Source organism: Bombina bombina, chromosome 7, assembly GCF_027579735.1.
Source record: "Bombina bombina isolate aBomBom1 chromosome 7, aBomBom1.pri, whole genome shotgun sequence".
NCBI classification, from domain to species: Eukaryota; Metazoa; Chordata; class Amphibia; order Anura; family Bombinatoridae; genus Bombina; species Bombina bombina.
In genome coordinates, this window is record NC_069505.1 from 212,034,141 (window position 1) to 212,051,909 (window position 17,769).

Consider the following 17,769-nt stretch of genomic DNA (forward strand, 5'->3'; position numbering starts at 1 on the left):
TAGACAGATAAATTTGGTTTTAATTCATTTCTATTCTCTACATAAATATAATTCAAGGTGTCTATAAAGATTACTAATCAGAACAAAGGCTTAAATATTTTTTTAATAATAAATATTGTTGTCAATAGTTTTATACTGCTATTAATTATAAATATTTATAATAACAATATGTAACACGTTAGAGGACACTCCTAAGACGTATCAACACTTCAAGCTATTGAAAGCTGTGTAATTTGTAATAATTTAACAATAAAGTAATCTTTATTAATATTTTTATAAAGCAAAAAAAAAGTTTAACAACAACAACAACACTGCAGTACAAACATTAAGTAAAAAACTAGTGTTTCTAAATAAATGTAAACAAAATATAAAGAACAGTTTATCCAAATATTTATTATGCATTCTAAAACGAAGGTTTCCGATATCCAGTCAAGCAGAAAGGAAGCAAGTGTAGTTATGCAGACATATCTATTCCCTTTAAATAGTAGAAAAAGGGGAGAAGAACTCACAGGATTTTTTTATTCAGTAGCATCAATATTTCACAGAGCTCAAAAAATCTTACTGCCGGCTTCTAATGTTTTAGATTATATTATGTATATATCAAATTAAATTCCTAAAAATTGTGGTTGGCTGTTAAAAACACTAACCGAGTCACTTGAGAAATACAAATAAACTACATTATGATAAAATGCGCCATGTAATGTATAGCATTATATAATGTTAACGTGTACCAATAAATTAGATTTTGATTGTAATATATGCAAGTTAAATATGAGTTATACATCAAATTGCAAGTTGTGTTCAGTAGAACAAAGAAAAAAAATCCTTCCATGAATGTAATTGCTATGGAAAAAGATAATGCAACAACAAAATATATATATATGGTTTTAGTATATTGTGCAAACTCTTAAAACGAAATATATGGCTTGTATATAACCTATGCAAGGAGTAATCTCCAGAGTAGCAACCCACTACTGAGAGCTTAGTGAATATTGATGAGCCAATGACAAGACGCCTGTGTGCAGCCACTTGTTAGTACATTGTTTTAAAGGGACAAACACTAAATAAATGCTAGATAGAAAGAAAAGATTAGTCTGATAAAATGTAGATGGGATTTTTAACGTTTTAGTAGTTGTTTAAATAGTGATAAAATAAGTGTAGAGTTTTAGTGTCTATAAAACAACAGGTGCTGTCATGTTGTAACTTAGGTTACCTTCTCTGCTGTGGACAATTAGGGACAGTTATAAATAGGTCACTTGAGTGTGCAGCCAATGGCTGGTGAAATTATGGGAAAAGGGGACAAAATAAATAATGAATGTATATTGCTAAGTTTATATATATATATATATATATATATATATATATATATATATATATATATATATATATATTTTATTTTTTTATTTAAAAGTTTTATTTATCTAACTGTAGGCTATGCATTAATATGGGTAAGTATCTAGGTCAATATAGGTAGTTGTGTTCAGGCATCGTAACAAAGTATTTATCAAAACAACCCATAAGAATAGCTAAATAGAAATGTCTTTTGACACAAATGTGACAAAGTTCAAGCAAACGGTATATGAGAATAAATAAAATATAACTCTTATTAGTTGTGCTTATAAAAGAGAATCGATGGCAAAAAGAACTGGAGTATGCTTCCCTACAAGACGGTTAAAAACACTACACCACTTGTTGCATGAATAAAAACAATATGTGAATGCCTGTTTTGGATGTAAACAGTATGAACTAAGGCTGGTAAGGTGAATAAAACCCAAATGAATGTTATTTGCTTGAATATAAATATAATGTAACAGGAGTTGGAGCATTTGCAGAGTATCAAATGCTAAGTATCATAAAGTTATTTATTTAACACCTTATTGTGAGGTAAGAAGTAATAAAATGTTTCATAGCATACAATATTTGTATGTTGCCAACATGTTATCACAATATCATAAGAATACTTGGACAAAGATTCAAATCAGATCTTGGTTTAACCCCTTAAGGACCGGGCATTTTAAACAAAAACTTCCCCAAAAGACCAGAGCATTTTTGCCATCGCTACATTTAAACAGAAATAGAGCCCTTTTTATATTTACCTATCAAAACTATATATTTATTTTTAGTAGACAACCCAAAGTATTGATCTATGCCCATTTTGGTATATTTCATGCCACCATTTAGCCGCCAAATGCGATCAAATAAACAAATCATTCACTTTTTCACAATTTTAGGTTTCTCACTGAAATTACTTACAAACCACTTGTGCAATCATGGCACAAATGGTTGTAAATGCTTTTCTGGGATCCCCTTTGTTCAGAAATAGCAGACATATATGGCATTGCTTTTTGGTAATTAGAAGGCCACTAAATGCTGCTGCGCACCACACTTGTATTAGGCCAAGGAGTGAAGGGGTTAATTAGGTAGCTTGTAGGGTTAATTTTAGCTTTAGTGTAGAGATCAGCCTCCCACATCCCACCCCCTGACCCCCCCTCAAACAACTCTATTCCCTCCCCCACCTTACAATTATCAGCACCATCTTAAGTACTGGCAGAAAGTCTGCCAGTATGAAAATAAGATATATATATATATATATATATATATATATATATAGATTAATTGGAGATAATAGGGAGAGAAAATTGCATTCAGGCTCCCATATTGCAACTATGGGGTAAATTGCCTGATAAAATATAAACCTGGATAGTGCTAGATAAACCAGGTCCTGGTGCAGACCCCAAATATTTTATAAAGTTCAAATATATTTATATAAGTAAATACATCTTGCACACCGCAGAGCTATATGAGATGCTGTGTTGAAAGTAGGGGATTGCAGCACTCAGTATTAACTTCTCCAATCTTATATGAAGAGACAAGCTGAAACAAAGTATCAAAACAAAGGCTCATACACACATGGTCCAATTAAAGTGTAACGCATTTATTTACACATGTTTAACCTAAACCTTAATATGCCACTGCAGTGGAACGTTTAGCAAAATCTAAACTCATGGGTACTAAATTCGTGAATGACTATCTCAGACGAATGCTAAAGTAAACATACATACAAAAGAAATGTAAAGCATAACATAAAAATTAAAACAAAATAGAAACAAAATGTCCCAAATGAAACAAAAGTTCCACAAATCTTGTGTTAGTTATAGTGAAATTTCTGATGCAAAAAAGCAACATCTGAGTTCATCTTGAAAAAGTACTGTTATTGGAGAAACAGCTGACAGACTCGAGGTAAAAGCGTCCTCCTATGTCAGCACTTATGAAACATGAGTATTAGAAATTGACATCTGGCTTTTCCCAAATTGCGGCAATAAAGAAATAGAAAAACATATACAACCTCTTCCAAGAATTAGGATAGGTCTCAGGCAGCTCAGACCGGGTTCCGGTTTCTTTAGGCACCGACTTGAGGTATACCATATGAAGTGAGCCAGGACTTGGCATCCGGCTTTTGTCTCACCCAGATCACTCGTTACGTTACTTGACACATTCGTTTGTGCAATTTGGACTTCGAGACTTTATGTAGGGTAGATCCACTTTCAATCACCTCTGCCGACCTTAGCCAGAATCCAAGTGTTATTGTTCAACACAAATCCGGATACTTGTTTTGCTGCCGCTAAAACTTTCAAATGACTGTGTCGACGCGCGTTTCGCCCCACAATGCTTTGCGTCAGGGCCTCGTCAGGACTGTCAGTCACAGGTGAACTCTCCTTTCATTTAAATCTCCTACAGGTATTAGGAAAGCAAATAGGGCGTATATACTCCAGCCAATAGGAAGGTTTACTTGACAACACCATTGTTTAGATTTCCTTACTTTTATATGCTAGACCAAAATACTTTGCTATTATCCTAATTTATACCTAATATAACAGACCAAATAAAAGGCGAAAAACAAATGGGTTAAGACACTATTAAAGGGACCAAGTTATGCAGAGCCTTCTATGAATCTATTTTAATTTCAAACTCCTCTACTGCGATAGATTTTGCCTAAATTATTTACAATATTGAAAATAAGAAATCAAGATGAACACTATTTTCCTTCATAATTGTGCTTGGGCTTTTTATGGAATGATAGAAATGTGAATACAAAAGGAATCATTTCACAAGTTATTTATTATTACCTGATCGGACAACCTAGGTTGTTTTCTCAAATTATTTCTGTTTTTAGCCTAGGAAAGACCTAAATTCAATTCTTTCATTTAAGCCATAAGGGGATACAGTTTTTAAAACATAAGTCCACCTGGCTTCTTTTTTAAGAAGACATATATTGTTGTCCCCTCCTCTGCCATTTGTCAGTCCTTGATCAATGCCAACAAATTTTAAGGATATAGTGCTGCTATTATGTACATCTTTGAAATGTCTTGCAACACTAGTATCTCTTTCAAAGAGTATGTCATCTCTATGCTCCTGTACCCTGTCCTTGAACATCCGTTTTGTTTTACCTACGTAGAACAGGGGACAGGAGCATTGTAAGAGATATACCACTCCTACTGTGTTGCAATTTGAAAAACACCTTATTTCAAAGTTATTATTGGTATTGGCCGAAAAAGTTTTACACTTTAACATGTAGGGACAATACACACAATGTCCACATGGGAAACTGCCTTTAACTCGTTGGTATTTAGTTAGCCAGCTTGTTGTGGGTTCTGACCTTACAAATCTGCTTTTTACCAACTTCTCTTTTAAGTTAGGAGATTTTTTTGCGGTCAAAAGGGGTCTTGGACCCACTTTTTCAGCTATTTTTTCATCAAAAGATAACAAATGCCAGTGTCGAGACAAAATGTCTCTCAAAGCCTGCCATTGGCAATTAAATGTTGTAATGAATCTTGTATTACCATCTGTAGTGATCTTGACTTTATTTGAATAAAGGAGATCGTTTCTATTTAGTTTCCTCACTTTGTTAAGGGTGAATTTTATTAATTTATTCGAATATCCTCTTTCAATGAATTTTTCACACATTATTTGAGCATGATGCTCAAATTTTGTTTTTGAAGAACAATTTCTCTTCAATCTCAGCAGTTGTCCAAAGGGAATGCCTCTTTTGAGTGATTCCGGGTGGCTACTGGAAGCTTCTAATAAGCTATTTGTTGCTGTGGTCTTTCGATGATTTTCAGTAGTTATTTTATTACCTTCTTTTTTGATACAGATATCCAGGAAAGGTAATTCTTTCATACTGTATACATGTGTCAACAGGATGTTCCGGTCATTTCTATTTAATGAGTCAATAAATTCCACCAGACTGGTCAGGGGGCCATCCCAAAACATAAGGATGTCGTCCACATATCTGAGCCATAGGGATACATGGGAACCGAACACCTCCACAAATTTTTCAAAGATGTCCAGCTCCCATGCCCCCAAATGTAAGCATGCGTATGTGGGTGCACATACGGCTCCCATTGCTGTCCCCCTGACCTGTCTGTAAATTGAGCCATCAAATTCAAATACATTGTTTTCTAATACAAATCTTAGCAACTTAATAACAAATTCAGTATGATTATTACTCTCTGAGCCTCTAGATCTCAAAAAGTGTTCACTTGCACCAATCCCCACCTCATGAGGTATTGAGGAATAGAGACTTTCTACGTCAAGTGACACAAGAATAGTGTCAGTTGAAACAGATATGTCATCAATTTTCCGAAGGAGATCTGGGGTGTCCTTGACATAAGAGGGCAGTGATAGAAGGAACGGTCTTAAAAAGAAATCTACATATTGTCCAATGTGTTCACTGATGCCTCCTATTCCCGATACTATTGGTCTCCCTGGTGGGTGAGACTTATTTTTATGAATTTTCGGGATAGTGTAAAAGGTAGGCATCACTGGACACACCGGATTCAACAAGCTGGCTAACTAAATACCAACGAGTTAAAGGCAGTTTCCCATGTGGACATTGTGTGTATTGTCCCTACATGTTAAAGTGTAAAACTTTTTCGGCCAATACCAATAATAACTTTGAAATAAGGTGTTTTTCAAATTGCAACACAGTAGGAGTGGTATATCTCTTACAATGCTCCTGTCCCCTGTTCTACGTAGGTAAAACAAAACGGATGTTCAAGGACAGGGTACAGGAGCATAGAGATGACATACTCTTTGAAAGAGATACTAGTGTTGCAAGACATTTCAAAGATGTACATAATAGCAGCACTATATCCTTAAAATTTGTTGGCATTGATCAAGGACTGACAAATGGCAGAGGAGGGGACAACAATATATGTCTTCTTAAAAAAGAAGCCAGGTGGACTTATGTTTTAAAAACTGTATCCCCTTATGGCTTAAATGAAAGAATTGAATTTAGGTCTTTCCTAGGCTAAAAACAGAAATAATTTGAGAAAACAACCTAGGTTGTCCGATCAGGTAATAATAAATAACTTGTGAAATGATTCCTTTTGTATTCACATTTCTATCATTCCATAAAAAGCCCAAGCACAATTATGAAGGAAAATAGTGTTCATCTTGATTTCTTATTTTCAATATTGTAAATAATTTAGGCAAAATCTATCGCAGTAGAGGAGTTTGAAATTAAAATAGATTCATAGAAGGCTCTGCATAACTTGGTCCCTTTAATAGTGTCTTAACCCATTTGTTTTTCGCCTTTTATTTGGTCTGTTATATTAGGTATAAATTAGGATAATAGCAAAGTATTTTGGTCTAGCATATAAAAGTAAGGAAATCTAAACAATGGTGTTGTCAAGTAAACCTTCCTATTGGCTGGAGTATATACGCCCTATTTGCTTTCCTAATACCTGTAGGAGATTTAAATGAAAGGAGAGTTCACCTGTGACTGACAGTCCTGACGAGGCCCTGACGCAAAGCATTGTGGGGCGAAACGCGCGTCGACACAGTCATTTGAAAGTTTTAGCGGCAGCAAAACAAGTATCCGGATTTGTGTTGAACAATAACACTTGGATTCTGGCTAAGGTCGGCAGAGGTGATTGAAAGTGGATCTACCCTACATAAAGTCTCGAAGTCCAAATTGCACAAACGAATGTGTCAAGTAACGTAACGAGTGATCTGGGTGAGACAAAAGCCGGATGCCAAGTCCTGGCTCACTTCATATGGTATACCTCAAGTCGGTGCCTAAAGAAACCGGAACCCGGTCTGAGCTGCCTGAGACCTATCCTAATTCTTGGAAGAGGTTGTATATGTTTTTCTATTTCTTTATTGCCGCAATTTGGGAAAAGCCAGATGTCAATTTCTAATACTCATGTTTCATAAGTGCTGACATAGGAGGACGCTTTTACCTCGAGTCTGTCAGCTGTTTCTCCAATAACAGTACTTTTTCAAGATGAACTCAGATGTTGCTTTTTTGCATCAGAAATTTCACTATAACTAACACAAGATTTGTGGAACTTTTGTTTCATTTGGGACATTTTGTTTCTATTTTGTTTTAATTTTTATGTTATGCTTTACATTTCTTTTGTATGTATGTTTACTTTAGCATTCGTCTGAGATAGTCATTCACGAATTTAGTACCCATGAGTTTAGATTTTGCTAAACGTTCCACTGCAGTGGCATATTAAGGTTTAGGTTAAACATGTGTAAATAAATGCGTTACACTTTAATTGGACCATGTGTGTATGAGCCTTTGTTTTGATACTTTGTTTCAGCTTGTCTCTTCATATAAGATTGGAGAAGTTAATACTGAGTGCTGCAATCCCCTACTTTCAACACAGCATCTCATATAGCTCTGCGGTGTGCAAGATGTATTTACTTATATAAATATATTTGAACTTTATATATATATATATATATATATTTATTTTTTTTTTTAAATATGTTTGCTGCAGTGTAGGTTCCCCCCTAACCACCCAGATCCCCCCCAAAAAAGCTCTGTAACCCTCCCCCCCCCCCTCTACCCAATTGCAGCCATCTTAGGTACTGGCAGCTGTCTGCCAGTACCCAGTTTGCTGCAAATTAGGCATTTTTTAAAAATAAAAAGGCATTTTTTCTGTAGTGTAGCTGCCCCCCCTCAATACCCTCCCCCATGGATGCCCCACCCTCTATTCCCATCACTAACCAATATAACCAGGATTCCCCCTCCCCACTCCGTGACGCTTTCAGTGGTTGTTTTTTTTCTCAATAGTCGCGCGCAACTGCCGCCCGCCTCCTGCAATGGGCCGCCCACCCTCCTTAGCCTTCCACCCACCAACGATCGGAACCACCGCAGTGCGATGCAGAGAGGGCCACAGAGTGGCCCTCTCTTCATCGACAACTCTGCAAATCTATTTCTGCAGTGCCCCACTCGTGGGGCATGCAGAAATAGCACAATCTCGCAACTTTGAGCGAGATCGCGGCAGAGAGAAGCCAAGGACTGCAGCAACGTACAGGGTATAATGTTAAGGGGTTAATACAAATAGTGTCAACTCAAGCTGCTATGGTTGGCATATGTTATTCACTACAAGAGTGCTAAGAGTTAAAGCCTCTACACATTGTGAGTTAGCATCAGGAATAGGAAAATATCCTGTAGCATACACCAATGATTTTCAACTAGTGTGCCGTGAGAGATCGTCAAGTGTGCCGCCGGGAATTGGTCCCTTCTTGCTTAAGTGCACTCCTGAAGCAGAACAGAAGCCGGTAGCTGCTGCTACCCTACGCACTCATCCGGACACGCAGGGACTCTCTCAACTCCCACACAGTTCTCCGGAGGGTCGGGGCTCTGCTCCGGAGATTTCACTCGCCTCAGCTACACTACAAAAGTTCCTATCAAGGAGATCTGAGCTAAAGAAGACCCGTCAAGCCAGTGCGCATTTGGGTGGCGGTGCATGTAATTCAAGGCATCTGCTACGATAGCCTCAAGGACTACTGAGAGATATAATAAAAATATATACGACACTCCGGAGGGTTGGGGCTCCGCTCCGGAGGTCAAGCAAACAGCTGCAGTCCTTTTTTCTTCTCCCCCCTTGTTGGAGGCCTGTTAGTGCCCGAGGTTGACAGCTCACATATCACGGTGACCTACTCTGAGGCCTAGGAGCCTACATTCACTTGTTCCCAAGCTTCCGAACGGGGTAACTGGCCGGGAGGTATGTGTTTCTTACCGGAGTCCGAATTGATAGTCACCTTGAAGAATAGAGGAGAGTGGGCCGCCATTTTGTTTCTGTGTCTGCGGAGGTCTTTTGATCAATTGCGGCCTACACACTCTGACAGTCGCAGTTTTACAGATCCACTTACCTCCCCTTCATGGATTCTCAAGCTCAGGGAGAATTGCCCTGGATTATAACTATATCGTTCCAGAATAGAGAAGACATCTGCTTTAACTGGGTGAGACCTTTCTGTTTACCATCATATGCATTTAATGCCATTTGCCCTCTTGCCTTAACTTTTGTAATTTTTCAGTTTACTCTCATCATTGCCTGATTGCCAAGCCCTGATGCTCTTTTGTGAGCCCCATATTTATGCTTATCCTACACTGATTGTGACTCTTATACTGGTGCCCCCAAGGCTTAGGGACTTTAACAGTTGAATCCCTTGGGCTCGATTAGTTTCTGCTTTTGGGCTCAATACTTGTGCACTGCTTACTGCCCTAACAAAATTTTGGGATGGTGGTGTGCCGCAGGATTTTTTAATGTAAAAAAATGTGCCGTGGCAAAAAAAAAAATTGAAAATCACTGGCATACACTATTGGTGCGATACCAACAATAATGTTGCAAGGTTTGGTGTGTTATTCACTGCAATGTTATCCCAATGTGGATATGTTATTCCCTATAATATATGTATAAAGTGCAAAAAATTAAGCTTGTACTCATAGTTTGTTGTGAATTATTTCGGTAAGCTGGTGTTTTTACTTCAATACCAAACATAGGGATTTAAAAAGTGGAAGAGTATCTTGTAGCACACACTATTAGTGTGCTACCAACAATAATATCCCTATGTGTTAGGAAACACCAGGACCGGAGCTTGTATACATTGGAATTGAACCAAGATGAAGCAAGAGTTAACTCTAAAAGCTGTGAGTGTCTTCCTAATTAGGATTGAGAGGTTCTAAGCTGTAATATTAGCCTTGTAAGTTAAACCGTTAAACCCAACTACCGCAGTGTCTTTGTGCCAGGAATGCGGTAGCTTAAATAAATGTAAAACTTTTCAATACTGATATTAAATAGTAATAGGCAATAAAGTGGCGAGCAAGTTAAAATTGACAACAGGAAGTCTCCTGATGTGGTCGCGTTTCTCTTACGCTTCCTCTGAGGGGTGCGCAGGGCTGCAAAGCTCAAAGTTAAATTGCAACTGTTAACCCTCCCTTGCCGTGTGATAGGCTGATTATCGATTCGCTCACAGTGTGTAGCTTGGTTGAGATGCCTGTCACTCAAACGGTGTAGGCTGGTCCTACCGGTATGTTGTCAGGGAGATATTTAGCACAGTGTGTGGATTAGTTTAGACACCTGTCACTTAATTGGTGTAGGCTAATCATATGTAAACATACCAAACCTTGTGACATTATTGTTGGTATCACACCAATAATGTATGCTACAGGATATTTTCCAATTCCTGATCCCCAGCTGTGGCATTAAAATACAAACGCTAACTCACAATGTGTAAAGGCTTAAACTCTTAGCACTCTTGCAGTGAATTACATATGCCAACCATAGTAGCTTGAGTTGACACTATCTGTATTAAACCAAGATCTGATTTGAATCTTTGTCCAAGTATTCTTATGATATTGTGATAACATATTGGCAACATACAAATATTGTATGCTGTAAAACATTTTATCACTTCTTACCTCACAATTAGGTGTTAAATAAATATATTTATGATACTTAGCATTTGATACTCTGCGAATGCTCCAACTCATGTCATATTATATTTATATTCAAGCGAATAACATTCATTTGGGTTCTATTCACCTTACCAGCCTTAGTTCACACTGTTTACATACTGATTTCATTCATGCAACAAGTGGTGTAGTGTTTTTAGCCTTCTTGTAGGGCAGCATACTCCAGTTCTTTTTGCCATCTATTCTCTTTTATAAGCACAACTATAAAAAAAGTTATATTTTATTTATTTTCATATACCGTTTGCTTGAACTTCATGTCACTTTTGTGTTAAAAGGCATTTCTTTTTACCCATTCTTATGGGTTGTTTTTAAAAGTATATTAAATTAATTCTAATGTAAAATACTTCAGGTTTGTATTTAGGTGTTCCATTGCTACATGCGATTCGTCAGGTAAAATTCCATGGGATTATATACAGCAATAAACCGAGACGTATATAAAATAATGCACATAATAATATGCCCCTGTGTGCCTGTCAGGTAAAATTCCATTGGATCATATACAGCAATAAAGAAATAATCTGAGGTGTGTATATACAATAATGTGATAATATGCCCCTGTGACTGTCAGGGGATTATATACAGCAATAATTAAACTGAGGTGTATATATAAAATAATGTGATAATAATATGCCCCTCTGTGCCGGTCAGGTAAAGTTCCATTGGATTATATACAGCAATAAATAAACTGAGGGGTGTATATAAAATAATGTAATGATAATATGCCCCTCTGTGCCTGTCAAGTAAAGATCCATTGGATTATATACAGCAATAACGAAATAAAGTGAGGTGTGTATATAAAATAATGTGATTATAATATGCCCCTGTGTGCCTGTCAGGGGATTATATACAGCAATAAAGAAATAAACCGAGGTGTGTGTATATAAAATAATGTGATGATAATATGCCCCTGTCAGGTAAAGTTCCATACGATTATATACAGCAATAAATAAAGTGAGGTGTGTATATAAAATAATGTGATAATAATAATAATAATAATATGCCCGTGTGCCTATCAGGTGATTATATACAGCAATAAATAAAGTTAGGTGTGCATATAAAATAATATGCCCCTCTGTGCCTGTCAGGTGATTATATACAGTAATAAAGAGGTGTGTGTATATAAAATAATGTGATAATAATATGCCCCTCTGTACCTGTCAGGTGATTATATACAGCAATAAACGGAGGTGTGTATATAAAATAATGTGATAATAAATATGCCCCTCTGTGCCTGTTGGGTGATTATATACAGCAATAAATAAATATACTGAGGTGTGTATATAAAGAATGTGATAATATGCCCTGTGTGTCTGTCAGGTGATTATATACAGCAATAAATAAATAAATATACTGAGGTGTGTACTGTATATAAAAGTGATAATATGCCCATGTGTGCCTGTCAGGTGATTATATACAGCAATAAATAAATATACTGAGGTGTGTATATAAATAAAGTGATAATGTGCCCCTGTGTGCCTGTCAGGTGTTTATATACAGCAATAAATAAATATACTGAGGTGTGTATATTAAACATTTGATGGGGCCGAATTAATAAATGTACCTAATAAACAAGGGAGGACCGAATATGGCCCCAAGGCTTGTACTTTGAGAACACTGATTTACAGCAAAAAAATAAACTGAGGTGTGTATATTAAACAATGCACATGTGATAATATGCCCCGGTGTGCCTGTGAGGTGATTATATACAGCAATAAATATACTGAGGTGTGTATATTGAATAATGTGATATTAAGCCCCCGTGTTCCTGTCAGGTAAAGTGTAATATAATCATATACAATAATAATATACTGGGATGTGTATATTAAACAACGCACATGTGATAATAATATGCCTGTCAGGTAAAGTGCTATATAATTATATATACAGTAATAATAAATATACTGAGATGTGTATATTAAACAATGCACAAATAATCCCTGTGTGCCTGTCATGTAAAGTGCTATATAATAAATATACTGAGATGTGTATATTAAACAATGCACATGTGATAATAATATGCCCCTCTGTGTCTGTCAGGTAAAGTGCTATATAATTATATACAATAATAAATATACTGAGGTGTGTATATAAATAATGTAATAATAATATGCCCCTGTGTGCCTGCCAGGTGATTATATACAGTACAGCAATAAACTGAGGTGTGTATATAAAGTAATGTGATAATATGACCCTCTGTGCCTGTCAGGTGATTATATACAGCAAGGGTATCAAGCTAATTGTATCTGGGGGCCACTAGCCAGGTGTTATTCTACCATGGGGGCCACTTGAACAGAGTGAGTGCTCTGGAACTGGATATATTAGAAACTGGAAGTGACATTTACGCAAGTAATAGTGAATGGTAGAAGCTGTAGACCACAATAGACATACACGGAATATATTTAACTTGCGAGTGCCAAGTGAAATGATCATTCTGGAACTGAATACAAAGGCCTTGTTTGGACAGCGCTTACTCCCAGCACCGGCACATATGCAGGGATGATGATGTGGCGCTGTGGGTACGTCACCAGTTAGGGAGCTCTGACAAAACGCTCCCATCGCAATGTCCCATGTCACCACGCATTGACAGAGTAGTGGGCATGCGCAAAGGGATCTGCATAGTACAAAGATGCTTCTAATTGCATACAATATTTCTAATATCTTTTAAGTATTAGAAATATTTAGGGTTGCACCGATACCATTTTTTTATGACTGAGTACAAGTACCGATACTTGTTTTCAAATACTCGCCGATACCAATTACCGATACTTTTTTTTTATGTCGTGACAGTTTACCAAACACAATACAGACTAATTTTTTAAAATTCCTTCTTTATAATTATAAAGGACTGTAATTCAAAAGACATTATGAAATAATAAAAAAGTTCACTGAACATGTTTATAAATAAAAAATATTACAATAAAATATAAAATTTAAAGGGGTGGGTTGTAGGGCTGAATATAACATCAATCTGACATTTGTATGGAGGTTCGACTCTAAGTTGAACAGTCTTTCACTTTCCACACTACTGCATGGGGCAGAAAGATATTTTTGGGCCATTTTAGCCAGAGCTGGAAATCTGTTTATTAACTGCCCAGTACTTCAGGGGTTTGTCTGAACGAGGTACAGTGATCTCTCCTACAATAATACAAATAACAGCAATTTGTATTGTCAGAACAGTAGTAAACAATGTTTAGTTTAGTCTCCACTCCAGTTTAAAATGAAATGGGAACATGCAGTTTGAAAAAAACACCACAATATAGCATATGGGTAGGAAGTGGAGGTATCGGTTTAAGTATCGGTGCATTTGCACGAGTACAAGTACTTATGCAAATACTTGGTATCGGTACCGATACCGATACTAGTATCGGTATCGGTGCATCCCTAGAAATATTGCATGCAAATAGAAACGTCTCACATATGAATTATATACGTGTAATTCATTATCGTGCAGCAGATCCCTTTGTGCATGAAAAAGTTTATTAGCTCCCTTACTTGTAAAAGTATTATTGCATTTACACTTATTTATATAAATATATATGTGTTGTAAATTTAATAGTACTTTCAAATAGCGTGATAATAAATAATGTATACATTAACTTTTACATAATTGTAAACATGGCAGCCTCCACGAGCAACACTTGTGTATATAAATATACTGTATGTATATATACACACACATGTTGCTCGTGGAGGCTGCCATGTTGTCAAGTGTCTGAGCTTGCTCTGAAAAGTCCCAGCTTTACCAGCACGCTGGAAACGCTTGGACTTACGTCATCAGAGCTCTGAGAGAACGCCCAGTGCCTCAGTGGCAAGTGTTCACAGAACAATCCAAGTGAGTCCCAGTTCGCTTGGAGTGCTTGCCGAACGCAGCTTATGTGACATTTATCCAGCACTGCAAAATGGGAGTCTACACTGGACAATGCATGTTTGTCTTTATATTTATCTTGTGAGTGCCCATATAGATCAACTTGTTACACCTCTTAGAACCCTAAAACAATTGATGGGGCCGAATTAATAAATGTAACTAATAAACAAGGGAGGACCGCATATGTCCCCAAGGCCTGTACTTTGAGACCACTGATATACAGCAAAATATAAACTGAGGTGTGTATATTAAACAATGCACATGTGATAATATGCCCCGGTGTGCCTGTGAGGTGATTATATACAGCAATAAATATACTGAGGTGTGTATATCGAATAATGTGATATTAAGCCCCCGTGTTCCTGTCAGGTAAAGTGCTATATAATCATATACAATAATAATATACAGGGATGTGTATATTAAACAATGCAAATGTGATAATAATATGCCTGTCAGGTAAAGTGCTATATAATCATATACAATAATAATATACAGGGATGTGTATATTAAACAATGCACATGTGATAATATGCCTGGTGCGAAGATTAATAATAATTAGCAGCACTTAAAGCATGGAAATAATCAGTTCTATTTGGGATTTATATACCAAATTAAATTTATTCAAAATTCTATAGTAAAATTTTGAATAAATGTAATTTGCTATATAAATCCCAAATAGAACTGATTATTTCCATGCTTTAAGCGCTGCTAATTATTATTATTAATCTTTGCACCAACCACTTTTGTTTATTTTGAGGGATAAACTTTATTAGCAGCAGGAAATACATTTTTAGGCGCTCCTATCAAACTTCACTCTATAATAATATGCCTGTCAGGTAAAGTGTTATATAATCATATACAATAATAAATATACTGGGATGTGTATATTAAACAATGCAAATGTGATAATAATATGCCTGTCAGGTAAAGTGCTATATAATCATATACAATAATAAATATACTGGGATGTGTATATTAAACAATGCAAATGTGATAATAATATGCCTGTCAGGTAAAGTGCTATATAATCATATACAATAATAAATATACTGGGATGTGTATATTAAACAATGCACATGTGATAATAATATGCCTGTCAGGTAAAGTGCTATATAATTATATACAATAATAAATATACTGGGATGTGTATATTAAACAATGCAAATGTGATAATAATATGCCTGTCAGGTAAAGTGCTATATAATCATATACAATAATAAATATACTGGGATGTGTATATTAAACAATGCACATGTGATAATAATATGCCTGTCAGGTAAAGTGCTATATAATTATATACAATAATAAATATACTGGGATGTGTATATTAAACAATGCACATGTGATAATAATATGCTCCCGTGTGCCTGTCAGGTAAAGTGCTATATAATTATATATAATATACATATTGAGATGTGTATATTAAACAATGCACATGTGATTATAATAATATGCCCTGTTGTGCCTAAAGTGCTATATAATTATATATAATAATAAATATTCTGAGATGTGTACATTAAATAATGCATATGTAATAATAATATGCCCGTGTGCCTGTCAGGTAAAGTGCTATATGATTATATATAATAATAAATATACTGAGGTGTGTACGGTATATTAAACAATGCATGTGATATTAATATGCTCCCGTGTGCCTGTCAGGTAAAGTGCTATATAAATATATATAATAATAAATATACTGAGATGTGTATATTAAACAATGCACATGTGATAATAATATGCCCCTGTGTGACTGTCAGGTGTTGAGTGAGGTAACTAGGCCGCGGCCTACAGGGCGCCTCAGGCTGTAGCTAGATGACGGCTCCGGATCTCACACAGCGGTAACTGCTGAATATAATGTACTGACTGCTGGTGACGATGTGCGGCGGGAGGAGAGCTCGGGGAGAATAGGCCAATAATCCTGTCGGAACAAGACCCACAACCACCCTCCCCGGGCTCTCTCCTGGAGCCGGCTCTAGAAATAAGGCATACTGGGTAAAAACACATTTATATACCAACCTCCGACAAAATTTTCCAACAATTCCTCCGTTCGACCACCATGCATCAGGGCAGGAAACGGCTGCGGACTTACGGGCCCCGCAACAAGCATAACATAACAACAACCAGGGTAGTGGTAATGAGAGGTTGGGCCTCATTAGCTGTAACGCTTCCCGATTGGTCTAAACTCAGCAAAGCGCCGCGTAACTTTGCAGGCTCATAGGCGAATGCCTCCGTTTTCCCTATGTGTAACAGAAGTATTGTTTACTGATACAGGTTCCAGGGTTCCACAAGGGAGCCTGTAGTACCTTCCCACCCCGAGGGCTTCATAATGTCTTCATTGATTGGCTGAGCTGCTTGTAGGTTAAGAGCTATTCGACTTGTGATTGGGCGATGATGCTGTTAGGTGATGGGAGGTACCGCCCAACTGTGGTCTGGTCGATGCTGGTTCAGGGGTTGATGAAATGGGCGCCATTTTGTTTGAGATTCTTCAGACAGAGTCAGGGGGATCGTGGGTTAGTGGAGCAGGTACTGGGCGTTTGTGCCAGGTTTAGCGGTTTGATAGGTCGTGTATCCTCTTGTGTTATTCTGCAGATACTCTATAAAGCGTATATTTCGTATAACGTCTGTAATGTATCGCGGCGCACAATGCAGTGCTGGTTTCCTGTATTGAGCTTAGCTATGGTGCTTACTTCAGCACATTACTTACTACATCAGTTTTGTCTCCTGAGACAAAAACAGAAGCGATAGGTCGGAGTTTTCATCTACCGGGCTGCAGTTATAGTACGTTGTAAAATGGTGTTTACAAGATACGAACGTTATGTGCAATCTATCGTTTGTTGCATTGTTTTTCTGAGGAGGACAAGCAAAGCTGCTACCTGTGAAAGTTTATGGGGAGTACAGGGTTTTAAACCCCAAATATTGTTTTCCAGATAAATTACAACGTTGCTCAAATTGCTGAACTGAACCACATAGTTCTTTTTATACTGTAAAGTGTATGCCTGAGAAAATAAATGTAGCCACCAATTGGTAAGCGCTACCCAGGTGCTGAACCAAAAATGGTATGGCTCCTAAGCTTTACATTCCTGCTTTTCAAATAAAGATACCAAGATGTTGAAGAAAAATGAATAGG

The 17,769-nt window shown here is 36.8% G+C and overlaps 1 protein-coding gene across 1 annotated transcript in view; it reads right to left on the minus strand.

Moving 5' to 3' along the window:
* The window catches only part of ZNF143 (zinc finger protein 143), a gene marked incomplete in the record, with an annotated part of 337,171 nt that extends 320,434 nt beyond the window's left edge, over positions 1 to 16,737 (minus strand). Inside the window, 1 exon segment of the mRNA XM_053720596.1 lies at positions 16,659 to 16,737. Coding sequence (XP_053576571.1) covers positions 16,659 to 16,700 — 42 coding nt within the window.
* Between the last annotated feature and the right edge of the window lie 1,032 nt (positions 16,738 to 17,769).